Source organism: Vidua macroura, chromosome 2 (genome assembly GCF_024509145.1).
Source record: "Vidua macroura isolate BioBank_ID:100142 chromosome 2, ASM2450914v1, whole genome shotgun sequence".
Lineage (NCBI taxonomy): Eukaryota > Metazoa > Chordata > Aves > Passeriformes > Viduidae > Vidua > Vidua macroura.
In genome coordinates, this window is record NC_071572.1 from 15,979,218 (window position 1) to 16,006,294 (window position 27,077).

General features: G+C 44.7%; 1 protein-coding gene across 2 annotated transcripts in view; it reads right to left on the bottom strand.

The window, feature by feature from the left end:
* Positions 1 to 9,629: 9,629 nt before the first annotated feature.
* The window catches only part of RAI2 (retinoic acid induced 2), a 43,833-nt gene continuing 26,385 nt past the window's right edge, over positions 9,630 to 27,077 (bottom strand). The window contains exons 1-3 of one of the 2 annotated variants that reach the window (XM_053971904.1): positions 17,714 to 17,810; positions 16,859 to 17,001; positions 9,630 to 11,806 (exon numbers count right to left, since the gene is read on the bottom strand). In XM_053971904.1, the coding sequence (XP_053827879.1) occupies positions 10,037 to 11,701 (1,665 nt within the window). In that variant the 5' untranslated portion in view covers positions 11,702 to 11,806; positions 16,859 to 17,001; positions 17,714 to 17,810 and the 3' untranslated portion in view covers positions 9,630 to 10,036. Of the gene's footprint in view, positions 11,807 to 16,858; positions 17,002 to 17,713; positions 17,811 to 27,077 lie in introns of those variants that run through there. The other variant, XM_053971903.1, reaches the window with a different exon arrangement.

Genomic DNA, 27,077 nt, shown 5'->3' on the forward strand with positions numbered 1-27,077 from the left:
AACATGGATTCATCTGTTTATCTGGCTCTGTAACTTTTGGTCATCTTGGAAGACAGTGCCATAACTCCTCAATGTGTCGTGGCGCTATTGGAAATTAAAATACTGCTGCCTGGGAGGGCTAGCAGCTCTAAAAATTATTTTTGTAGGACACCTATGCAATAGTGGAATTGAAGAAGGCTGGAGGGTAGACTGTGGCAGTATACATACTGTAGGACTTTTTCACACATATGTAGGAACGACAGTGAAAGACAGCAATATCATGTTACAAATGTTGGCTTGAAGGATGGAGCATCTTCCCCTTTTCTGTTGCTTTGGATAAAAAGACACCATTTTTTATTTCAGGTCGAAGACACAGGCGCAAAGATGTTTATCTGATCACTCATTATATTGGTAGAAACTGTTCTTCCTCTGCAGTCAGGGATATAATTTGCAAAAAGCGATGTTTACCTTCTCTGTAGCTGTGACAGTTTTATGTGGGTCTGTGGATGTGATTATGTAAGCCCTGGACATGATACAAAAATTCTAAATTTGAGTATCTCAAATATTTTTGTAGGGGAAAAATAAGCCCTGGCTGGGGATGGCTAAAATCTTGAACTTTTAACCTGATCAGATAAAACTTTTCTTTGTGCTTGTCTTTCCTTTAATTTAAGCTGAAATTCAGAGAATTGAAATATGGGTACACTGAGGCAAAGCTGGTATTCAGTAATTCAGCCTTTTCCACGTTCTATGTAATGAGGTCCCCCACCTCATTCAGCAGTAGGCCCAAGTTTTCCCAGTCTTCTTTTGTTAGCTATAGAATGTTGTCTATTTTAATGCAGGATCATGGAGAGAAACACATTTTAAAGGGGAATGGTAGCAGTATTTTTTTCTTTGATTGGCCAGCTAGTTACATAATAGAGTAAAATGAATGAAGAGGTGTGAACCTCTTCAAAGTAATGAGTGTCTTCATCTTTTTGTCGTTCTTTCTGCCGAGTTGAGGCTGTGTAGAGTTACACTGGCTTGGCTTGAAGAGGAAAAAAGAAAAAAGACCTCCTTGAGATCAATTTCAAAGGTCATATATTCCTCCTCTCTATCTTTATTAAATGTAAAACCGTGGGAGTGAGTAAAAAGTGCTCATTTGGAACTGCCTAAGAGTGATACAGGGAGGCAGAAGCTGATTTCATGTCCATTTTAGTGGTGAAATGATTGCTGCTTCTTTTTCAAGCCTTGATTATAATCTTTCACTCTGTAAAGCTTACTAACTAGCCCATAATCCTGGGATTGTGTTCCCCAACTGTCAGTGTTCCTGTTGTTTCAAAGGTCATGCAGAGCCATTTTGAGACTTGTTAAAATCTGAAGAGTCTGTTGTAAACTCAGTGTTGTGAGTCTGCAACTGAATACATAACATTTTATATATATTTTTAGGTTTTTTAGTGTGAAAACTGCAGAGATAGGGTTGGGGGGTTATTTAATGGTGAAGTATTTTGCTACTTTGTTCTCTGATGGTTTGTTCTAAATAAGTCCTCATTATTATGGCTGTGGTAGAAGACAGGAGTCCTGTGAGTACTTAAAATATGCCATTTCAGTGATCCAGCGAGCTTTTAAATTCCTCGCTTACATAATCATCCACCCCTGTCCTAGCAGATCATTTTGATTAGCTGTAATTTGTCCCATTTGAATCAGAATTAGCTTCTATCAGTTCCAGAATCTCCCAGTCCTGCTGTACATGCTGAGGAGTCCTGCAAAAGCTGCTTCTCCTCATAGCATTATGGACCACTGCTAGTTTTATTTCAGCTTTCATTGACCGCAGGGGAATTGTTTAGCGCTGATAGCGAAGGCTGCACACCTCTACTTCTTTTCTTTTTAAAATACACAAAGGCATTTTCATCCACAGAGATTCACTTTTCAGCATCTGAAATCTAAGGCCTTTGAGGACAAACAGCACAAGCGAACAGATGCCAGCACAAGGGCAAGGGGCGATTGCATCCCATGTTGTCTGAACAGACAAGCGTGAACAGATGTACAGCTTGAAGCTGGCAGAAACCATCTCTGCCAATGGTTCCTTTCTAGCTGTGACAGCTGGAAGAAAATGAATATGCCACAAAACTACCATGATAATTGCCATTACCCTGTGTTGGCTGTCCCAGCTCTGAGGTCCAGATCTGGAAAGACAAACTCATCTACCCTTCCAGGCGGACGCTGAGGCAATTGGCAAGGCAGTGGGAAAAAACATAATGAATGGTGGTACACCTTAGCAAGTCTGGTGTTCAAATGCAAGAGGTCATGATTTTACTGAATATTTTCCCTTTCTCATATTTAGTTTTTTTCAGTAGTTACAGAGGCACTCTGTTTCCACAAGCAATTGGGCTTATGCTGTCTAGATTACCAAGAGTGAGGTTTTCAAACAGGTCTGAACTCTTCCACAACTTCCATCTCTCCAGACTAGTGCTGCAGAACATGTTTCCTCTTATTGAAGACCCTTTTGAGGGAAGGATCTTCCCATGTGCTTCTTAATCCTGCATGTTATGAAAAGTAAGGGAAGGAGTCTGTAGCTTTTGCTTGCTTTATCTCTGATGTGCCAGCAATTGCTACTGATTTCAGCCCTTGCCTGGGGATGTACATGGTACTGTGTTATGAACAGATGCCTCTCACCTGCACAATATTACTCAAGGTGTGATCTACAAAGTGCTTTTCTTTTTAAGTCCCTATGCTTATATGAGCAAAATTGTGAGGAGGGAGAAATAAATAAATAAATGATCAGTTTTAGTCTACCCTTGGTTTATGCTTGTACTTCAGGGGTGAAGTGGAACATAATTGCTAATAATTTTTATATTGGAACATAATTGCTTATTAGGTTCAGTGGGTAATGGGACAGGGGGCAGGTTTTGTTGGTTGGTTGGTTTTAGTTTGGGGTTTTGTTGGTGGTTTTTTTTTTTTTTTTTGGTTTGTGGTGGGGTTTCTTTTGTCTTGTTTTTTTGGTTTTTTTTTTTACTTAACTGCTATCAGCTGTTAATTTGTTTTCAAGAGGGCAGCTCAGCAAAAGGGAGCATATTGCTTTCATACATCTTTGCCTTCACTGTAATATATTAATTGTAATTGCTTGGGTGGTGTTTGGCTGCAGGAAATTAACAGGTTGGGGAAAGTTTAAATATTTTGAAAGAAAACAGAAATGCAAGGCTGGGATGAGTGATAGGATTTGCTTGCAATAAACATGGGAAGGAAAATACGTGAAGAATGAAGTAATGGAAAATTAGGAAGGAGAAAACCAGGTGGATATATCAAGATAAACTGTTTCAGATTCACAGATGACTTGTGTCTTTGACTTTCATGTTAAGCTGGGATTTTTTAATGGGAAAGTTAGGAATAAACATTTTGAACCATGTCAGGGATGTGAAGTCTTATCTTGACATGCTTTTATCTGAAAACAAGGGATGAATCCTTGTAATTCCCTACCCAGTTTTTGGGACATGCACTCTCTGGCATTTAATTGTTTCTTAGATGCTGCTAACAACTCACTCTTGTTAAGACTTCTTTTAAAGCCAGACCAGTTGAGGAGCCAAAACCTGGGAACATGGGCTTGGGTTTCACTTAATGTAACTTCATTTCTTGATATTGTTGATATATATCTTGATATAGTTGTCCAGACTCTTTCTGAATTTAATCCATGGGAGTGGAGGGTATGAGTGATCTGACCAAATACCAACATTTGCTTTACAGAGACTTCTTGACTCTATTGGTTTTACTAGCCAGTTTCTATCATGGGAGTCTCAATACCCATTTCAACTCTAGCACATGACCTAATTCCCCGCCTAAAGTTCTCTTCATTGAAAGTAAGCTGGAACAACCCTCTTACTCGAGTCCTTCATTGGAAGACCTACTTGGCATTGAGAAGCAAATGTTCAAGTGCACATTACAGTAACCAAGCAATGTTGGCCAGGTCCCATGTTCTACCACACAAGAGGTCTGGCTTTAAAGTCCAGTTGTTCAGAATATCTAGCCAAAATTCTGTCTATAGAGAATATTTGTGCTTTCTTAGATCTTTGTTGTTGCACAGAATGCTGTGGCAAAAAGCAGACACCAAGCACTTAAATATTCTGTTGGTGTCTTTAAACCCCACTCTGAGCCCTGGGTACACAAATACAGGTGGTTCTAGGTGACTGTGGCATATGCATCATTGGGCTGTAAGATTGAGTGTGGTGGCTTTGTGCCAGCTTTGTGGAGGGTCTCTGAAAGGTTAGGTACATGCTCTCTTAGGCTGGATTGTGCTCTGTGGACCAACTTTCAAAGTACTTTTTTTGAAACATTTGTTTAAAAAAATCTACTTGTTAGCTTTATAACTTTGAATGCAGGCAGGTTGGCTTTGGGTTTTTTTTCCTCCATAAGCGAGAAGTTACTTGTGTATCAGAAACTTCAAAAATCAATAGCTTTCCCATGCTTATTGGTGGTTTTCTTTGGGTACGTAAGCTGCACAAAGAAGGACCTCCTTGTGTCCAGTGGCCTGCCCTTGGTCTGTGAGATGCCAGACTACGACAAATAATTGCCTAACTTTGTTCCTAAGCAAAGAAAGATGGGAACTCCATTGATGAGGATGTGGTGGGAAGGATGATATTGAACAATGCAAAAAATGTGACCATTTTGAAACAGCTGTGGCCTAAGGAACATTAGTAATCCCAGGAGCAAGCAGGGGGGACACAGGGTGATACAGGGATGCAATGTGTCCGTTACCAGAGTTTCACTGGAAACACATTTCCAAACAGTGAAAAAATGATGTTCCACTTGGAAAAAAGTAGAAATAGTCCTTCCTTCCAGATACTTGATTAGATTGTACCCTGCTGTTTGCTCTTTTAATTTTCATATCTTAGTTTGGAAGAATCCTAATAATTTCAGTACTGGGATATTACGGTATTATTCTAAGAGAGCTTGGGGTATATGGGCACGAAGCAGTACTAAATATTTTAGCGATTAGTAATATTTCTACCCAAACATGAAGAAATGTTTCAGATGGTTCAACAACAAAACAGATTTTCCTAACAGGATTGCAATACCATGATTTTAACAACTGTGGAAAATAGGTTTTCCACACTAAAATTAGGGGATTTGCTTGTGTGTGTCAGACTGCCCCAGAGTACTCTGAATTGAAAACTGCAGCATTAGGGGTATGTAGTATAGTCTAAGAGAAATGCAACTTTAAATAGGAGGAGGAGGAAGCATTGGGGGAAAAAAGTGAAAGGTGAGTGAAAAAAGAAAATTGCACAAATTAACATTATTAATGTCACTGTGTCAGACTGTCTGCCTTTGGGAAGGCAGGAACAGACCCCAGAGGAAAACAAGGTCCTTGACTGAGCCCTTCAACATGTTTTTATAAACTTGAGCACAAAAACAAACTAAAACATCTGGCACCAGGATATTATGCAATGTTATTTTATGCTATTTTCATTGTCTAATATTCTTCATGAGAACTGTTAACAAGTCACTTACTATTGTCAGATCACAGTCCCAAGTTGCCTCTGTGCAAGTGAAGGGGCACAGACTTCTCTGATTCATTCCCTTCCATGCCCAATGGCCACTTCTCTGCCAAATGGTTTCCCCTGAAACCTTTCATGTGCATGTGTGTGAAGCTGATCCTTGAGCACCTATGGGTCAAACCTCTGCAGGGATGTGCAAAGTGTTGTAATCATCCCAGTGCTCTGGGAGGCCTGAGCAGAAAATGGGTAGAAGTGGTTAAAAAAGTGAGCACTGATCATGAGACATCGTGGCATATCAAGTTTATAGCAGATAGGAGTGTGGGTGGTAGGAGAATATAGGGCATACACGTTACCTCAGTCATGGGAAAGGCAAAAGCAGCTACCTTTGCTCTTCTGCTTCCCTTTGCATTTCTGCTGGGATAGTTTTGCTGCCCCTTGTCCTCTGCTGTCAGGGCAGGAGGAGCAGGAGGTTGCACTGCCTTGTGTGCTCTGTATATGTGGTTTGATATGTGGTCTCCCCTAGCCCTCACTTTTTGGCTGCCTTCAGCCCAGAAAAGCATGGCCCTCTCTGGGCTCAGTGCCTGCCTTTTTTCCTGCTCTCACCAAGTAGCCTGAGCTGTGTCTTTGAAGCTGATGCCCTTTTCTCTGTCAGCAGCTCATGGCCAAAAGCTGTCGTTTTGCTTCTCCCTTTGATTCTCTGGCTGCTTGCTAACTTCAATGAAGGTGCAATACTAACAGGCTTGGATCTTGTCTCAGCTTCCATTGCCTGCTTTCCTTTCCCATTCTCCACCTTTTCCTTGCACTTATGGTTGTCTGTGCCTTACCTGACTGCTTGGTGTCCTCCCAACCTAGAAACTGCCTAGTCCAGGTAAATTCCCTGAGAAGCTGCTCCTTCTTCTTTTGGATTAATTTATTTTCCTAACAGCTAACTCCACATTTGGAAGCCTTAGGTGTGCACCCCTGGTCCTTGAAGCTGCGCTTTGGCAGCATTGGGGAAAGACTGTCCTGTGTAGGAAAGTTGGTACATCTGAGCACTCCTTCCCCCGAGACTGCCCTGTCCCATGGCCTTCATCTGAGATGTGCAGCCCTTCTGCCTGCCTTGGATTTAGTTTCTGGATTCCTGCAAAGCCCCTGCCTGACAGGGGGAAGAGAGCAGAGGGAAAGGTAATATGACCCCACAACCTTCTACCCTCTCACTCACTCCCTAATAAGACCCCACAGCCAAAGTCCAAGTCACATGGAGACTGGAGCCAACCAGGGGTGCCCCTGAGGGCATGGCTTCTCTCTCCTTCTGCTCTCTCTTTCCCTCTTGCATATACTCATCACTGTAAAATGTCTTCCTCCTATTACAGCTTAATGACTTTCCCTTCAACTTCACTAGAGGTATTAATGTCTCCATTAACAGCCACCAGAAATGGAAGCTCCATATATCATGAGTGCAGCTCCGCATCCTTCTCCTCATATAGAAGTTTCAGAAGCAGTTAAAATGTAGCCCTGTAGAAAATTAATGGCCCAATGCACAAAATCTGTAATTGCTGCTAGAGGCGAGGAGGAGGAGGAGGTGAAAGTGCTCAATCTTGGTGTAATTAAGTACTTTGTTCTATGGCCACTTCTCCCCCGTGCTGATGGGATGTAGGACTTGTGCTTCACACATGAGGGTGGTGGGAGGCAAGTGGTCCCCACTTAGCATCATTTGCCCACCACAGTTCAGCAGCAGGAGAGGTGCCAGTGTGTGGCTCCTCTTCCCATGGCACAGCCTTGAAGCCTGGGGTTGCATGAAATGGCATCAGGGTAAGGGAGTGCCAGCTGTCCTAAACCTTCCTGGGAATGTGCTGTTGAGAATATTCCCCTTGCCCTGCAGTTTAAGCAATGGAAAAGCCAGGCAGCAGGGTGGGTGAGCCCTGTCTGCTCTGCTTATCCATTTCTATGGGAGTGGCTCCAGCCTGTGTCACAGGCTCTGGGGATGTTGGTGGCCACCGGCAGTGCCAGGGAGCCTGCCCATCCAGGCCCTGGAAAGTCAGGGAGGCTGTCCTGGAGTGGCAGAGAGGGATGTTGGAATAATTGGAGCCTGCTCTGGTTTTCCTCAGCCCTGCTTCAGAAGGAAGAGGTTGCAGTTACCCGTCCAAGGGACTGGGGCAAGATGCAGCCACACGGCTGCTGGTCTGGTCTACTGTTACAACCAGCACCAGTTGGCTTTAAACTCAATTTGTTGTCCCCAGGCATTGGCTGTTTTGACAGTGCTTGTATGGGTTTATAATGTCATAAAGCTGATTTAGCCTTATTTGTTGTCAGGGTTTCTGGAGCCTGTGGTCTAAATTCAGTTAAACCAGACCACTCTGTGTGCAGAGTGGGCTGGGAGGTACCCAGAGCATTGATGCTCCCAGTAAAGGCCTCTGAAGGAGAGGAGGGAAAAGCTGAGCATCTGCAGCCAGTGCCACCAACAAGCTCTGCCTGTCCCAACTATCAGCAGTAGGGCAGCAGTGGATGGATGCCCTCTCTGCCTGCTGAGGATGCTGTGGGGAATGATTTGGACAGCAAGGATTTGTACAGTTGGTGCAGCAGATGCCACCACCAGTGTGAAACACTTCTTTAAAAAAAAGAAATTAAATTTCTTTTGAGCTTGCTTCTGTAAAAATGACAGTAGCCAATTCAGTGACCGCCTTAATTTACTGTGGTATAGCCCTGGGGAAAATTCACATTATCACAAGGTTTTTTGACACTCTAGAACAGGCAGGCTGAAATAGAAGCGGACAGTGACAACTGGGATGGCCATCCCAAGGGATGTTGAAATCCTCAGCCTCTGCAGTGCAATAAACAAATGACATATTTTATTAGCAGTTTCTTGGAAGGAGAAAAATGAAGTAGCTGAGTATTTTCAATTAAGAAAAAAAGATATTTAAAAAAAATTGTCAGATGACTAAACATTAATGAATCCATCAACACTTTACACTTTTCTGAACGTTGTCAGTTCTGCCACCTCAGGGAAAAATAAAAGGCTTTAAAATGCTTAAAAAGCAAGAGTTTGACAGAACTGATGCTATGCCTATGTGAAAGTCTTCCATTTTTGTATTAAGCAAGAAGGCAGTGATCCTTCAGCCAAGGAAAAGAGAAACATAATGCCTTTCCTAACCTCACTGCAGTTTCATTTTCCAAATACCAAACTGGTGCCTGCTGCTATCAAAATTTGCAGCAGATTTTGGCATGACACTGATGCCTATGGGTGTGAGAGGACTTAAGACACTGAAGCTGCTGCTTTGAGCAATTTATCATTGTATGAACAACTGCAAAAAAGCTGTCCAAGAGGAGTCTTAGAAATAGGCTGGTGGCAGATAGGCAAAGGCAGGCACAGTTAGCATGTGATGGCATCCAGCTGATAGCTTTATAATTTTTTTTTTTTTTTTTTTTTTTTTACTTAGATAGTCCTGGTGCCCTGCCAGGAACATGTAATTTGAAATTGTAACAAAAGTTTTCTACAGGTATAGCCACAAAAGACGCAAAACTGTCCTCCTGCTCTCGCATTTGTCCTTCCATCAGGATCTGTTTTTACCAGTGAGCTGTGTGAACTTTGAAACCCATAAACAGTAATTCACCTCCAGCTCATTTCCACAGACAAGTGCAAAACTGTAACCTAGCAGAACTTTATTTTAATTGTACATTCACATCTCTCCATTGACGTGGGCGGCTTTGTACACTGCTGAGTGATAAGTCACACAGCTCTGCTCTTTTACGTGCATTGATATCAGTCATCAAAGAAACATAGGAAACTAACAATAAACAGCTTTTCCATATAGCTATAGTTAGGCTGGGAAAAATTATGTGATTCTTTTAACCCCTCCTGCCCCCTGGCAACTGAATTCCCCTGACTTTTAGGCTTTTTTATTTTAAATGACTGATAATATTACTTAAGATGGTTTCTCACAGTGAACCTGTCTTAGGTGTGCAGTAGGCTGCAGCGCTCACTCTCACTCCTCTGGTAGCTCATTGGGTGCATTGTTAGCAGCTGTTGTGACATGCTCTGCAACACTGCTGCGGGACAAGAGAATTTTTCTTAGCCTTTTTTTTTTTTTTAACATTTTAGGCTCAGCACAAGTTAGTTGCAGTGCTTTACAGCTTACGGGCTTTTTGCACGACCTTCCTTGTAGACTGAAAGCAATTTGGAAATGAGAAACGAATGTCACAACCAAATAGCACGTACAAACATTTATTTTTGAAATTTCCATTCCGACTGTTATGAAGAGTTACATCATCAAAGCACTTTATGGCAGTGAAAATAGCTCTTACCCCTCTGACTCATCCATTACTCCATTAAAGCTGCAAAATGTGCAATCTGCTTGAAAAATAGGTTGCTTTTAATTCAGTTTCCCATGAAAAGTCAAAATTTAGTAATAAAAAAAAAAAAATCCAAAAACAAAAGAAAAAACCAAACCAACCCTGCTTATAGGGCCTCTACATCCAATCCTTTCCCTCTTCCCCCAAAAATAACTTACAAAGATAGTTTAAAGTTTTAAATGAGTTTAAAACCGAGTGCATCTTTTTTTATTATTTTTTCTTCTTCTTCTCATAATAATCTTAAAATTCTAAAAACCCATAATTTACTTTCTTGGAAAAAAGGCAGCCAGCCGTTGTTTCTTGATTGGAAGAATATGTATCTCCGGCGAGTTCATTTTCTTTAGCTTTACGCTCCTGTTTTTGACGGGTTTCCTGAGGGCCTCGGCGCTGTCCCGGGGCTCGGGCGGGCTCTTCACATCGTAGCACTGCAGCACCGAGTCCTGGGGCAGGTCCCTTTTGAAGGAAAAGTTTTTGGTGGAGACTCCCGACAAGCCCTTGATCTTGCCGCAGAAGATGGTGGGCACGGCATCCTTGACGGAGACGATGACTTTGGCTGTCTGCGATGTGCTGACGATCTCGATGTTGTTGCCGGCCTTGGGCTCGCAGCCCGCCCTGCCCGCCTGTTCCACCAGCCACTTCTGCGGCTGCCGCAGCAGCTCGGCCGCGCCGCCGGCCGCGCCCCTGCCCTCCGCCTTACCCGCCGCCTCCGAGGGCTTGCAGGGGCCGAAGGGGGCGGCTGGCCCGGGGAGCTTGTCCGGTGCGGGGTGGGCACCGACCTCGGCGGTGGTGGCAGGGCCAGGGCCGGCCGCCTCCCCGTGCGGCCCCCCCGGCTTGCGACAGGAGGCGAGGGACAAGTCCAGCGCCCCGTCCTCGGGCGGCGGCGGCGGCACGGCCTCGCTGGCCCGAAGCGCGGGCGCCCCTTTCATGGAGAGGTCCAACGCCTCGTTCTCACCGCCCATCTTGATGACAGTGTGGCGGCTCAGCTGGGGAAACTCCCGTGGGTGGAGAAGTTCGAAGGGCTTCGTCTCCTCCTTCTCCAGGGGCGTCTGGGTACCCTTGCAGGCGTGGGGGGTGAAGAGTGGCGGCTTGGGTGGGTCAGGGGCCGCCTTGGCCTCGGCGCCGTGGGGCACAGGGATGGGGACAGGGATGGGGATAGGGATGGGGACGGGCAGGGGCACGATGACGGGGTAGGGCACCAGCAGCGTAGCAGGGGGCACCAGCGGGGACAGGGGCGAGCTGAAGGCCTGCGGTGGGAGGGTGGCGTAGTCGGGGGGCGGCTGACAGGGGGCTGAGCCCAGGGCGCCCTGTGAGGGAAACAGGTCCTGAAGGACGGCGGCGAATCCCGGTGTCTGAAAGACCGGGGGCAGGACGGGCTCCTGCGCCTGGCCGGAGGGCTTGGGGTCCAGGAGCTGGGGCTGCCCAACGGGGGTGGCGGTGCCGGAGAAGAGGCCGGCGTGCAGGGGGCTGGCGGGGCAGGCAGCTCCCGGGGGCAGCACCAGGGGCGAGTTCAGGTGCTGGAAGACGTGCTGCTCCAGGAGGACGGGCAGCGGGACGGGGCCCTGGGTTGTCATCACGTACGGGGTGGCAGCATTGGTGGCTGGCATCTGTGGGGCTGTGCTGCCGGCGACCTGCAGGTGGATGGGCAGGACCACGGGGCTGTCCCCCAGGCAGATGGGCTGCAGCACGGTGGCCGCCACCTTCAGGGCCACCCCGCTCTGCGATTCGGCCGGTGGCGTCAGGATGGAGGGTGCAGGGACTGTCACCAGCGGGGAAAGGGCTTTCTTCATCAGGTCGGCCGAGTTGATGTTCCAAGCCTCTGCTGTGATCAGCTGAGCCACCCCATTTTCCAGCTTGTTGTTGGCCATCGCCGAGGGTGAGTTGGTGACATCCATAGGCAGGTTGGGGGCATCCTTGTACAGCTCCTCCATGTCGCAGGGCTTCTTGGTGTCTGCCAGCACCACCTCTACATCGCTGTCAGTGGGACCCGCGGCGGTTCCACGCTGCCAGGAGCATCAGCACTGACATAATTTGGCCTGCAAGCCAGAAGCATATTTTAAGCACCACATAAATCTCTTCCCTATAATAATATTTGGAACTGCCTTTAAAGACCCCATCGCCAAAGAAAAGCCATTAAACTTTTCCACACTTGAAGCTAACGGCTCCATAATACAGTGTACTATATATACAGAGATGCGGGATATACATACAGCCCTGAGTGTTGTGCAAAACATTTTGGGGAACTTATATTTAGCCATAAACACGGCCTTAAGGACTGCCTGCAGCCAAAAAACCCTCTCAGTACAGCCTGAAGCAAGGACTTAGGATGCCCATTCCACATTTTTATACACAGCTTCACATAATGACAATGCATGTCAGTGCTGAGTGACAGCATGGTGTTTTAACTCAACAGAAGCCCCAAAACAAACATTTCTAAAAATACTGCAGCCATGAAATATTCAACCATTCATGAAGGGGACTTCATTCCCCTTCAATGCTTGTCCCTTTTTCCTCCCACAACTGCTCTCTGCAGGATCAGAAATGGCAGGATCATGTAATGGCAAAGCAAAACCAGCCAAAACTCGTGTTCACCCTGCCACAGAGCTAGACAGAGACACTAATGTGAACCAGGCACCTGATTCATTAAAGACCTGGGAAAAAAAAAAATGGAAACAACTTAAAATCCAGTTTGACAGCCCAACTATTTATATCAACCGAGCAAATGGCAATTAAAAAAGGGCAGGGATGGTTTCTGTTCATGATCATGGTGAAATATGCAGCCTATTTCCCCTAAAGATCAACACTTCCCTGTCCTGGGGAAAAGAAAATCAAAAAAAGTCAGCAAATTAATGATACATTTATTATTATTAATGCATACATTTATTTAGAAGGATAAAAAATTTCTGCCCTGTGAGCTGCTGCCAGCAGACTTTGGCTGATGCCTGCCTGCCTTGCCTGGTGCTGCCCATGCCTCTCCCGAAGTGTGAAGAGAATCCTGCTGTAGTAATAATCACCATGGAAACTTGTCCAGTTTCAACTCTGTTACCATGGGAAAGCACCAGCACACCCCAAATGTACATTTTTCACCAGCACATAGCTGAATCCTGCTCTCTATGAGCAAATGATGTGATCACCACTGCCCAGGTACCCAGGCCCATGGGAGCAAGGCACTTCCCCATGTCCTGAAGGCACTCTGGTACTGGGATGACAGGGAGGGCAGCACCATCTGAAATTGAAATTGTCTGGGTGAAGGGTCCCAGCTTGGGGATGTGCCTGAGTTTAAGAGCATGTAAAGAACTCCTTGGCTCTGGTGCTTGCATAAATGGTTTGCTGGGACAGATGTTTTTTTAAGATCAACAAACGTGCAAAGAGGTCAAAGAAAAGGGGAAAAAACCAAAAACCCACAAACAGAGGCTAAAAAAATGTCCAAGGCAAGGAAGTGGGAAACCTACTAAATCTCTCCTGAGACCTGTAAATCCTTGGATTTGGCAGTGAGATACTACAGTGAGCACAGGACTACCTACAGAAATGCCAGCAGTTGGTAGCAGAAACTGGTTGGGGGAAATGCTAATAATTTATCAGGCACATCTGAGTGCTTAAAAAGGATTTTAAAAGTAAACACATGAGTCATTTATTTCCCCCTCCTGCTGCTGGCTTAAGGAGAATAATTCTGGATTTTTCCCATCTCATGAAATGTTCTGCAGAAAAGATTCACAAATATAGAGCTGGGGTTTTTGTTTGTTTGTTTGTTTGTTTCCTTTTTTCCAGCTTTGGCTGAGACAGGTTACAGGAAGGCAGAGATACCCAAGTGCTGAAAACAGGAGCAAAAAATCAAATTTCTTATTCAGAAAGTAACAAGTATCAGTAAGAAAACCATTGGGCCAGTGTTGTTTTAGGAAAAAAAAAGAAAAATAATTGTTTATAAAAATAAAGACTATGAGGAGACAGCTCAGCAGATTAAGCTGAAAAAAATAGACATCATCATTTCTGTTAAGGAATTAAAAAGCCATTTTCTACTGCTCTTACATAATCTCTCCCTCCCTGTTTTTTCAAATGACCATTTTGGTCTCTGCAGTGCACACCAGCATCTTTGCTCCTCCAACTGCTGCAGCACAGCTGAGTGTTCTGCACATGACATTGCCTCTTCCCAATGTTTCTGTTTGCTTGAGAACTGCAGTGTTTTCATAGAGAATAGTGAATTCAGAGAGAATGATCTGGTGGGGACAGGAAATGACCCCCTGTTCCCCTGGCAAAACCATTAAACACCGAGAAACAGAAAAATTAAGATGAAAATTATGCTGTATAAGAGACTTAAGGGATTAGCATGCTGTAGGGACCCATGGAGAAAGAGACAGATCACCGCTGAAGATGAAAGTATAAAACATAATAAAATTCCCCCATTGCTGCTTTAAAAGGCGACAGGGCTGGAGGCAGAGGAAATACCGAGATGAGAGGAAGAAGAGCTCATCTATCACCCTCAGAAACCATGGAGAAAAGCCTGTAAGCTTGGCTGTTTTTTTTCAAAGCACAATCAAATATTGTTTTCCACACTGAATCCTATATGTGCCTGGGATCTGTAAATATACATTGCTGGGAGCCAGGTCACTACCTCTGGGAGGGCCCCACTCTGTGAGGGGAAGGACACAAGAAAGGTGAGGTGCAGCCTTTGACCCAGGTTTATGGGTTTGGGGTGGGTTTTTTTCCCCCTCACCCTTCCTATGTAGAAGTGGACCTTTCTGCACTTCCAGTACACCTGCTTCTTGAGCATGTCACCACTGCAGAAAAAAAAATTACATATATAAAAAAATACATATACATACTTAAAAATATTTCCTGATCCTGCCCACAGCCTGCAGTTCAGAAGTAGCTGGCTGCCAGGTACAGTGGAGTCCAGCACAACTTGATCCTGCTCCCTGTAAAGCTATTTTTAGTTTCATTTGGGAGGGAATCCCAGGGCTGCTAAACATGTGTTAGACTGAAAATCTTTTATCAAGGTCAGTAAGCAGGCAGAGAGAAAAGGATCCAAGTCCCCAAACCTCAAATGAGGAAACTTTGAAGATCTGAGATCAAGAGACAGACTGAAGTTGTCCAAAGTTGTTTTGTAGTTCTTGGACTTCTTTTTTTATATACTATGCACATAGTGTACACCATACAAAACCCTAAATCCTCATGGAAGTGACTGAAACAAAAGTAAATTTTCAGTATTGGTACTAACAGTGATAGCTATACTATACTTCTGTAATAAAAAAATCAACCTGAAGCATGTGCTGGGGTTTGAGGGGTTTTTTGGGTCTTTTGAAATTGCTGCTTCACTACACATAAATTATTCAGTTATCCAGTTTTTAAAATAAGTTTCATGTATCTAATATACATAAAAGAAGGTAATCTAGAGGAAGTGCCTTAAGTTTCCTCTGCCTATCATACCTCAGTCCTGGACAATCAATTTCACTTTCCCTACTTATCTATTTTATATTTAATTTGCTCTTTGTTTTAACCGAAAAGAAGCTTGGAACACTTAAACAAGCCCTACTGTAAATAACCCGAGCTTTCCCATCAGGGTGCTGATAAGAGCAAAGTTCATGGCACTATGCAATGATGTGTGTGACTGTACAGGAAGTGATATCTTAGCTCTACACAAATGCTTAGGAAGGGTAGTGATAACTCCAGTTTATTTTTTTATCTCCTGCTGATGGCTGTGCAAGACTTTTCTCAGGGCTGCTGTGTGCCTTCCTGTGGGGCTGCAGCATAGCTCTCCCTGCGCTCTGCCTGCTGGTCTGTACCATGGCTTGTACCTCATGTCTACACAGAACTCAGATTATAATGTGCACACTATGGGAAAGGATTAGATGCTCCCTTTGTGGGATGCCTGGCTCAGTATCTCCTGGAAAAAGTAGGGCTTCCCTTGAGTATAAACACAGTAACAAAGTGAAAATTAAAAATCTTGACTTAATGGAGCTGCTTGGGGACAAAATTATGGTTGGATATAATAGACTTCAGTGTTTTCCCAAAACTCGCTGCTTGATGTCACTGATCGAACCAACTACAAATCATCTTCCATGCTACAAATTTTGGTCTCTATAGTTCCAGCCATACACAAAGGCTTTACCATATTATTATTGCTGTTTTGTTGCTAGAATAGAAAAAATGTATTTGAATAAAGTGAGTTTCATATACCAAATACATGAACTATTACTATACAAATAACACACAGGTGGGCTCTCCCACATGTGGAATCCATAGATGATTTCAGCAGTGTTTGCCTCTCACATTTCCCTGTGATTCACCTATTCATTCAGGCACCTGGGACTGAGAATCCTGGCAATCCCATGTATGCTTTTAGGAGTGTAATCCTCGAGCACCAAAGGGCAAAGGAGTAATCAACTCACAGCTCGTAGTGAGCTTGCCTTTCCCCCCCTGCTGCACCATTTGTGGTGCTGTTTTTGATACACCACACACGCCAGTGGGAACTATCCCCTTCTGCATGCAGATAGGCTGATAGTGAATGCCTCCAAGGTATGGGGCAGGCAGAGCAGAGGAGGCCCACAGGATATTTCTTAAGGCGAGCTGGCCTTCATCCTCTTGCCAGCTCACAGCTGGATGCTAAATACAGTCCCACTGCCTCTGAGAAAGGGGCTCAATGACCACTGCTTAGTCATCACAAAAAGGGAATCACTGGGCATGCACTTCTCTGTCTCCTCTAAGGGGCACCAGGGGAACATCCCAGTTTAGCTCTGCTCTCTTCTGCCTCAGTCCCTTGACTCAAACACCCAGCAACTAACTCCCTGTTAGGATTTAGGAGGTACCATTCAAAATCAGTTGAGGGCAAGAAAAGAAAGGCATTGGAAAGATGGGCAGGATTCACTCTGGCACCAGTCAGAGAGAGAAGGGAGGACTACGCCATGGTATCACTGCCAGTATGGAAGTTACACCCACAGCCTTTGCTGCCCATCCCTCTGCACATCTCCTGTTCACCATGCATGTATGCACTGCTTCATGGTACTTCTTATGGAAGTGCTATGGAAGCACCTATGGAAGCTACACTCTGGAGGATAAGCTGAATGCTGCCAAGGAGCAGTTAAAATAAGCACCTCATCAGAAAACTTCAAAAGATGCTAGAGAATACTGCTCCAATGCAAATCATGCAACAGGTTTACTTTCCACTGCTGCTTTTGTGGATCCTTTCAAGAAGCAAAGCTATTTGTGTCAAGGGTCCCATCCAAGCTATTAAGCCCTGGGAAAACAAGAGAGAAACGAAATCATTACAGCAGTGCAAAATGGCACATTATAGATGGGACATGGACAATATGTATACCCTGCTTCAGCACACAGCATGATCATACTCAAATGCAGCAGCCTGACTAACTGATGGTACTTCGGTCTTTTAAATGGTTCTGTTGAATACATACCATGACCATCTGCCTATTGCACAGGCTAATCGCCTGCAAAGAGCATGTTAGAGTCATAGATTTGCTAACTATATTGTGTTGTCAACAATTTGCACTTAGCAATCCATTCTGGGGAGAAGAGAACTCACTTTTTTCTCATTTAAAAACAAATCAGAGCAATTTAAAAAAAATCCTGTCATAGGCCTGAAATCAGTGCCTTCACTCCCAAGGGCAATATATACAAGACAGACAGTAAATGCTGTGGAAAGAATAGAACATTTTCCTCACAAATTTCATCCTGAACTGAATTTTTATACACAAATTGAAAGCCTCACAAAATCCTCTAAATTTGCAGTGGAAACTGTGACATACCCTAAGCGTAAGGGAGATGTCACTTGCTGCTGTACTCCTGCATGCCTTTTCCCTTTTCTTTTACTCCATTCACAAACTATTTCACTAAGTGGTTGTAACACTTAACTGATGGGCTCTGCTTCCAAAAGGACCACTGCTTACACAATATACACTATTACATGTAAGCCACAATAAAAACAGCGCTACCTTGAAATTATTTCAGATTGATCTTGCTATTCCCAAGTCTTCAATATTTCCCATATCTGCAGCATAGGCCTGTTCCTGGGGTCTCTGAACCATCATGCTTGCAGGAACCTTTCACCAACTTTCTGAAAATAAAACCTTAACAGTTGTAGTTTATTTTCTGTCATTGGTATTGTACACAAATGCCTGCACAGCATCAAATTGCTTAGCTTCCAGTGAGCCAAACACACACTCTGAGGTGGAGACAGTGCATGGAAATCTGATGTATTAAATCTGACACATGAAGGACAAATATAAATTTGCCAGCCATAATTACTGCTGAGTCACGTATTAAGTGATGTCTCCTTCAACCCAGCTGGGGCTTCTGACTCCATGCAGCTTTTGTGCTCCCAATTTCTGTTCAAACTGGGAAGACAAGTTACTGTTTTTGTGACTGTAGAAGTACCTGTTTAAATCAGCTTTCCCCCTACACAACTGGCTGTGTGCAGATGTCTCCCTCAAAGCATGAGGCAGTCCCTTGGGATGGGGACGTCAGCAGCTACAGCACTGTGTTGGGACAGATGTGTCAGTGCTCAGCCCTGAGCACCTACCATGGGAAGGTGCTGCCTGCACAGCCCTAGGGGACTGTCTTCTCACCAGCACCTTCCCAAATCCCAAACTTCCTCCAGCAGAGATGATCTAGCCCATCATTTTTGTGGCTCGTGGTCAACTTGGTGTCCACCAGGACACCCAGGTCCTTTCTTGCTAAGCTGCTTTCCAGGTGGGTGGCCCCTGGCATGTAGTGATGCTTTTGCCCAGGTGCAGGGCTTTGCACTTCTCTGTGGCAAACTTCAGGAGGCTCCTGTGAGCCCAGTTCTCCTGCCTGTTGATGTCCCTCTGGATGGCAGGACGACCCTCTGATGTATCAGCCACTCCTGCCAGTTTTGTGTAATCTGCAAACTTCTGCAGGTACACTGTGCCCATCATCCAGATCATTAATGAAGAGGCTGAGCAGGGTGGGACCCAGCACTGACCTCTGGAGTACACCCCTAGCCGCCCAACCCAACTGGACTTTCTGCTGCTGGGCCTGTTCTGCCAGTTTCCAATCCATTGCCTGCTCATCCAGCCCCGCATCAGCTGTGTGTCTCTGAGGATCTTGTGGGACACGGTGACAAAGGCCTTCCTCAGTATCAACTGCTCTACTCTCATCTACCAGGCTTTCTTCTCATACAGTAGGTCAGCTTCCCACAGGGAAGGAAAACTGACAGTGGACTGCAAGTCTAAGAATGTCTAAATTAAAACTATATGAGGGAAAAACTGAACTTACTCTAGGGGATCTGTCTTGCATCAGAGTTCCTGAGATTTACTATACCTTAACCTCCATGGCTTTCATGCATGCTGTGCACCCATGTATTACTTTTGTAGTAGGATCATAGGAAGAATGCAGATTCATGCTAGCAGTTTTAGCATCAAAAAGTGAAGTGCATGATTTTCCTATGGGAAAAAAATATTTTGAAGAATTTTTCTTGTCATTAAATATCCCATTTAACTGATTATTTAGTATCATTTTCAATCAAAACATAATATCCGCCAGCAAAGCAAAGAAAAATGAGCTGGTTTGAGTATACAGAGCTAAACAAAACAAACAAGAGAGCCCTTACTTTACAGTAAATTTTAAAACCCACGCATTTTGTTTTCCCAGCAATCAATACACCAATGATAACAAGAGGAAAAGGATACCAATTAAACATAATTGCCAGCCCTGCTTCCCCCAAAATCTGAAACAAAAAGCACTCAGTGTCAGCCTAATAAAATATTTGTTCCTTTCCCATTCAACTGCTTTATTAAACAGCCCATAAAGCATCTCAGTTCTTACAAAGGATTTCCAAGTTTGATATCAATGACTTCAAAGCCTCATTGGTACCCCAGTGGAGGTTTCTTCACTGCTCTGAGACACTCAGCTCCCTATTTTATCCTGACTCTCTCCACTGATCCCAGGCATAGATATTTTTACCACATTCACTTGATCTTCTCCAGTATCAGATGAGCATCAGTGTGGCAAAGGCTGCCACACTGTTCATCTCTTCTTGCTGATGTGACTGTCTTGCTCCTGGTAAGAGGGATAGGGACCTCACCATGGATGTGTTAACAGGTCTTGGCCAACAGGTTAGTGAGTAAAGTTGAAATTAAGTTCTTAAATTGCTATGCCACTTTTGCAGGCAGAACATCTGACTTTTCCCTGTTATACAAACATGGTTTTGACCCCTTTGTCTGTCTCCCAGCTAGCCACAGAAGTGAAGCTCACCAGACTAACCCCTTGAGGAGTAAACAAGCTTCACCAGCTCAAACCCAGTAAATGATGTGAGGTGCCACTAATACCACACCTGCCCTGAGAGACCCATCCCTTTAGACTCACTGCAAACCCTTTCTCATCCACTCCTTACAGCACACCAGTTCCAGTTAAAAACCACTTTTTCTTGGTGCAGACAGGGCTGGAATAGGGTTAACCTCAGCTTTATTATGAAGCCATGGGGTTAGAATACCAAATTCCAACACTTCTGTAACTCATCTTAAATCAACTGAAAGCCACATTTTCACACAGCCTCTCATTGTCCTTATATAGCCTGGCTTAAATAAATAAATAATGAGAAAAAAAGAAAAACCAAGTGAAAAACTGAACCTTCTAGCTCACAGATCTGTTCTGGTGACATATGAACGCTCTTGCCGAAGAACATAGGTAAGGACGTGCAGGTGATTACCCACACACGTGTGTGCCACCCAGCTTACCACCTTGGGCTGAAAGGGATAAACCCTTTCTGCTGCCCATGCTTTGCCCTTCCCCACTAGCATGAGTAACCAAATGCTCCATCAGCTTGCCACTTCAAAATCAAGTTTATGCTCATAGTTTCAGATTTATTAGACTGACTCTCCTTCTCTCCCTCCCCATCACTTTTATAAGCCAAGCTCAACATTTCATCAGCTACACAATGGCACTAATCCTCAGCAGAAAGTATGCACACAGCAGATTTCAAGCACTCATGCACCACCCTATCTCGTAATGTATGGATGGAAAAAACTTTCAAGAAAAAAAGGCCCCTTATTTTCATCCTTGCAAAACTTTTAACCACTGCAAGAATTTTGTTTATAAGAGACAGAAAAATATAAGACTCCTGTGACGTGATTAAAAAATGCAGCATTTTTTCTTTGAATCTCACATCATTTTACATGTGCTTTCCTCACAGCATTTGTACCAGGTGTTTCCTGGTTTGACTTTGAGGGGAAGAGAATTGACCTCTTCTCTCCACCATGCCATGATGCATGAGATGTCAGATGAATTCTGACTGAATTCGAAATAACACCAGCATGAGATGCAGCATGATGGCGCTGATGGATGTAACAAGCAAACTTCAGAATCTCTCAACAATGACCCGTTTTGTCCTCCTAGAAGCCTCTAGACAGAAATGGGAAATATGCCTCTGACAGATGGATCTGACCACAAGTAGTATGCAAATAACAGAAAATACTGAAAATATATGTCATGTTGCATCTCAGTGCCACTGAGGCTACCACTGCTCAGTCAACCAGTCCAGGTTATCACAGAATCATAAAATATACTGAGCTCAAGAGGACCCATTAGGATCATTGAGTCCAGCTCCCAACCCTGCATAGAACACCCTAAGAGCCACTCCATGTGCTTGAGAGCATTGTCCAGATGCTTCTTCAACACACCCCGATAATCCCCTCCCTTGCCCGGCTGGCATTGCTGTGCCTGATGCCCCCCAAGACACAGCTGACCCTCCTGGCTGCCAGGGCACTGCTGGCTCATGTTCAACTTGGCATCGACCAGGGACCCCAGGGCCCTTTCTGTGGCACTGCTCTCCAGTGTCTCGTTCCCCAGTCTATGCACAGAGCCAGGGTTGCCCTGTTCTAGGAGCAGAATCTCACACCTGCTCTTGTTAAACTTCATATGGTTGGTGATTGCCATCTCTCTTAATTTGTTGAGGTCTCTCTGCAATTAGAGATTGCAGTAAATTGCATTCCTGTAGTGCCTAGAAATGTCCCACATGCACACACATACAAGCAAGCACTTCTCTTGTGCCTTTTTCCCTCATCCACTTGACTGTGAGGTCTCATGGACAGCAGTCACTTTGGCACATGATTAGCACAAAGCACAGACCTCAGCTTGGATTCCAGTTACCACTGCAATCACTCAAGAGGATGAGTGGACACACATCCAGGCACACCCTCACTAAGGTGGCACAGGCTGCCTTTCCTTTCAGAGTAGCTGCTGGCCACTCCTTGTGGGTGCATTCCTCCACTGTGCCTTCCCCTCTCTCTTCATCATGTTCCTCTGCTGCCAGAGCACTTCTAGCCAGCCTAATGTTGTCTGAATTTTACTAATTTGATGCTCGATGAACAAAGATCTTCTAGCCAGTTCAACGTAGTCTTCTCCAGCTCCTTTGGTATCCAAGCTTGGACCGACACACTGCTCTCAATGCATGGAGGTGCATTGAGATTATTCCAAACTGTGCCAAGGCTACAAAAAAAGTAATAATGTTCTTTGTCATCAGGGGTCCAAACTCAGACTATTCAGGGGAAAAGGGCTGTATTTCAGGAAATGCAGGCAGGGCAACCAGTGCTGTAAAAACAGCACTGCTATTGCAGTAAATAGCATTTTCCTGATTCTTCGAACAAGTCAACATGAACATATTTTGCAGATGCTTACTGCAAGAGGAAACAAGGCCAGTCTTGCCCATACTTTTCCATCAAACCTTTGGAGAGAACATACATCATGATGAGTGCACTATACCAAATTTTATCATCTCCCCTACCTTAATGATGGCTGCATGATTCCAGAAGAGAAGCACACTGCCATAGGATATAGAGCCCCTGACATATTTACTGTAGCATTTTTCAACAGTAATTTCTACTGCAATGTGTGCTATTACGTGTTCAGAAAAACTTAGGGAAACTGCAGGATGCATAACGACAATTACATCTTTCCCAGATGAGACGACTACATTAATGGATCGGCATCATCCATCACCATAGATCCTAAGTCCTCTGGGAAATGTCACCATCTCACTCCAATAAATCTGACTGGGAGATTTCATATTTGGCTGTTCAGCTCAGCCTGAGGAAGCAATCTAGAAATGCAGTCCACAGCATGACTGTGGCTCAGCTCTCCTGGTGAGGTGATGTTACTCTATGGCAATGAAGCTCTGGATGTAAGAGGTCCTGCACTCCAGCATGTAAGGGCACACAGGGCTGCAGCCTGGCATTAATTCCTCACACAGTCAGTTCTTCAAAGAACTGAGTTTTGGTATACATGGATTGTAGGCAGTGGAGGAAGAAAGTTGATTGCGTAGCTTCATTCCTTTACCACCAACAACAAAGAAAATGAAATAAAAAATAAAGAAGAATAAAACTAACAGTGAAAAAACCCCAAACAGACCTGCCAGCAGGCTGGTGCAGTTCTGAAGTAATTTCTTTTTTTTTTGCTGTCAATCTTCTTGATTCTTCAGGCCACTTCAGCAGACAGAGCAGACTGTCTGCCATGAAAATGTAAGTTGATGCTCTATTAGGGAGGGACATGGTACTCACAGGCTCTCCCTTTAGGAAAGTCAAACAAATAACACACAAATAAAAACCTCCATGGCTGTACCATGTCCCACCTTATCCTTGTAATAACAGGAGGACAGGGCCTGAGGCTGCTTCCCCTTGTCTCCTGCACTAATGCAAATACAGCCACAGTGTAAGAGCAGGCTGGGGGGAAGATCATCCCCACAGAAGCCCTTTTGAGAAGCAGCTCGGAGCAAAGGGGTCTGAGGGCACTTTTGTCTGTCATGTTTTGTGTATATTCTGTTTCAGGCAATGGTACATTTTCCTAATACATTTTTCATGTAGCTGGAGCTAAGAGTTTTCTTGTACTGTATGGAGTGGGGAATGCCACAGCATTGCCACTCCCAATGGCTTAACCATTTTGAGTCCTCTTTTTCCCGAGGCACCAGCTTTTCCCACTGACCCCACCCCACACTGGATCAATGTCACAGGTGATGCGCGTCATCCTTCTTCCTCAGCCTGGGTGTACAATGAGGTGGTGCCAATGCCAATGCCTATTCCCACTAGGATCCACCTGTGTCTGTTCAACCCTCCCTGTCCCCAACTGCCAGACCTTAAGCAACCCGTCCCCAGGGTGAGTGACCCCCTCCCCTGTCTCAGTGTGGGTGCACAGGGTATGGCAAAGGGAACAGGGATGGACACTGTGGGCTTGAGCTACTGCAGCTCCTGCAGCTCCAAGTACCTGACAGAAGCACAACAGAGCCTGGGAGATTAGCAAACAAGAAGGAAGTAGTTTAAATTATATAGTAACTTCAGGGAATAAAAACTGTCTATAGCCTGTGTAAGTTGTGAGAAATGGAGGAGCACATGCTCCTCTTGCCTCAGGCAAATGCTTATGTTGGTAGCAAGCTTGGCTATGAATATGACACCCTTGCAGATAGAAACAACAAGAGCACCTAAGACGTACAAAATATTCGGTATTTTCTTGGTGGGGTGTTAAAGAAAACAACTATGTTCATTGAAGAGTCTGCTTTTGGCAAAGGGGGTGGGCAGATACCACCTTCAAAAGCTCTCCCTCATCCCTTTCAGTGGGACAGTCAGCATCTGGTCTCTGCACCTGCCCCATGCTCAAGGGGTGAAGCTTTGCTGACCAGAAGGGCTGCTGCACCTTTCAGATCTTCTGCATGGAAGACGTTGTTCTGTTCCACACTACCCCAAGAAACTCTATGGCTCCATAGCTGCCTAGAACAGCTGGGCTGTTCTATCTAGGCACCCCACATGCAGGGATAGGTGGTCTTTGAGCTACCGAAGCAGTGTGTGCCAGGCCACTGCACTCCCAGGGGCTGCCGCTGGCCTGCCTTTGCCCAGGATGGTGGCTGAGGGAAACCAGAGGCGTCTGCAATATGAGATGCACAGCAGGAACAAGCTGCACCACTACAGGGCTTGAAAAAGAAGCCCTGAGAGCCAAGGCAGCAACCAAGAAAAACCTCTGTTTTTACTGCTTGTCAGTGGACATGCTCACGTGCCAAACTGTCGGTCGAGCTGGGTAAACATCTGGGCAGCACAAACCAAACCAGAGGAGACAGCTGTCCCCTGGTGAGCACAAACCCTTTACAACCTCAGCTGAATCCTCCCTGAAGAGGTGTCATGGTCCATAGTTCAAGAAGCCAGGCAGACAGCTGCTGGCCATGGCTGCACTGGGGAGGGTGGCCACCAGGGCACGTATAGTGACCATAAATTCTGTCAAGATGTGCTCCATAACAAGAAGGCACCAGAGCTGCCCGGAACTCAGCATCCACAGTTCTTCCCATGGGGAGGACAGGTCAGGCTGCAACAACCAACTTGTATTTCCATGGCTGGCTGATGCAACTGGAAGGGCCATCTTTCCCAGAACACACACTTTGTGTGTGTTCTGGAAAAGAACAGGTTAACTCCAGTCATCTCGAGGGATGGCAGCCCTTGGATGGACCTCACTGGTGAGGTCAGTGCTAGCACCCACCGCTTCACATGGAATGCAGCCACGGTGAATGCATCCCAGTGCACACTCATCTTGCCACCCCCAGGCATCTTCCATGTCCAGTGGAAAGGCTCCTCCAGAATGCTGCAAAAGCATGAAGAATCAATAAAATACATTGACTTTTTATCTGACAATAGCAATTTTACAGCTCAGTGCTAACCAGAGTAAGCAGAAGAGCATACTGCTACCAAAAATAAGTTAAAGGAGAGGTGTGGGTCTTTGAAGATCCCAAAACACGCAGTACAATTAACACCCGTAAACCCTGCACAGTCCTTACAGTGATTAAGGACAATTCAGCCCCTGCTCTGGGTGAAGGTCTCTCCAGGACCCAGCTGCGAGCACATGTTTGGGTTTAGCTGTCTAAACAGACACTGAGGGATTAGGTCTCTGTGCATCTTCAACGCTAATTAAAGGTTATTTATTATCCAATTTTTCCCGATAGTGTATATTTCTTCTTTGTGTAAACACAACTGACACCAATGTCTAAAAAAACCCACAAAACCAAAAGTGGTGGAAAGGTCTGCCAAGTTATGGGGTGCGAGGACACCCCACAGGCTGCCCCACTGGCGCCTGGCTCTCCCGATCCAGCAGCCACAGGCACGGGTGCTTGCCACCACACAGAGCTGAGTCTCAATACTCCTGAGTTCCATCAACTCCTTCCATGCTGTTCATGACTTGGGCAGTAGTTACCAGGAGAAGTTCTGGTCACATTTGCTCCTGGAGCAACAGTGTTTACATTCAATCAGATCTGAACAAGGTAGCTGGAGCACACTCCAACAGCAGCGTAAAGTTGGTACCAGAGCATCCTGGACAGCATTTGTCACACACTGACACATAAAACGTGCATCTGGAACAAGGGGCAGCATCCCCTTATTTCATCAAACAATTTTTAGGACCCTAGAAAGGGCTTACTCATATAACCTTTGGCAACATCCTTGATACAGCCAGTGAAGTACAGCTGTCTTCTCCAGACCTTGGCTTTGTGTGGCTGGTGGGCACCAGGTGGGTTTGGCTGGAGTTAAGCCCAGACTTTACATCAAAAAGCCACTGAAGCTGCAGACTCAGGCACTGAGGAAAACAGAAATGCAACCTTATCCTGGTTGCCTATATGGTCCTGACAGTGTGGCTGCATCATGATATATTCTTAAACACAGTTATCTCCTCTCTTTTTAAAAGGCCTTGTTACGATGCAAAGGGCCATCTGCAAATGGAAAAAAACAATTTTTTTTCATAGGCCTCTTCGTGACTTTTCAGTTTCTGACTCCAAACTAAGCAACACTTATTTTACACAGATTTGTACATGTAATATGAAAAATTTAAACTGGTCTATGAATCTGCTGTTAAAGATATAATGCTACTTGTTACCCTTGTAAATGTATAGAACTATTTTAGTCTTTCTCTTGCTGTGTCTTACAAAGGCAACACACTGTATTTTCAGTAGTTGCATTTTTAAATGTGTTTATCTGGGTCACTGCTACTTACAGCATAAGAAGATTTAGTGAAGCCAGTTTAGAATCAGTCTAGTGCAAAGGAAAAAAAATCTTTAATTAAAACTGAAAGAATTATATTGTTTGGAGGGTAAAGATCTCAACATTATCAAATTAAAGTCTTTGGACTGATTCAAGAAGAAAATAGACCTATAGGCGATTTAATTCAAAAGGCACTTAGGCTTTCTGGGACTTCTGGACTCATCACAAATTATTTCGTGTAACTGGCAATTTCAGGTAGAGAAAAGAAAACCCAGAGCATTACAACATTAGGATTTTCTTTAATTGTATGACATAAAATCAAGAATAATGAAGTGATTCC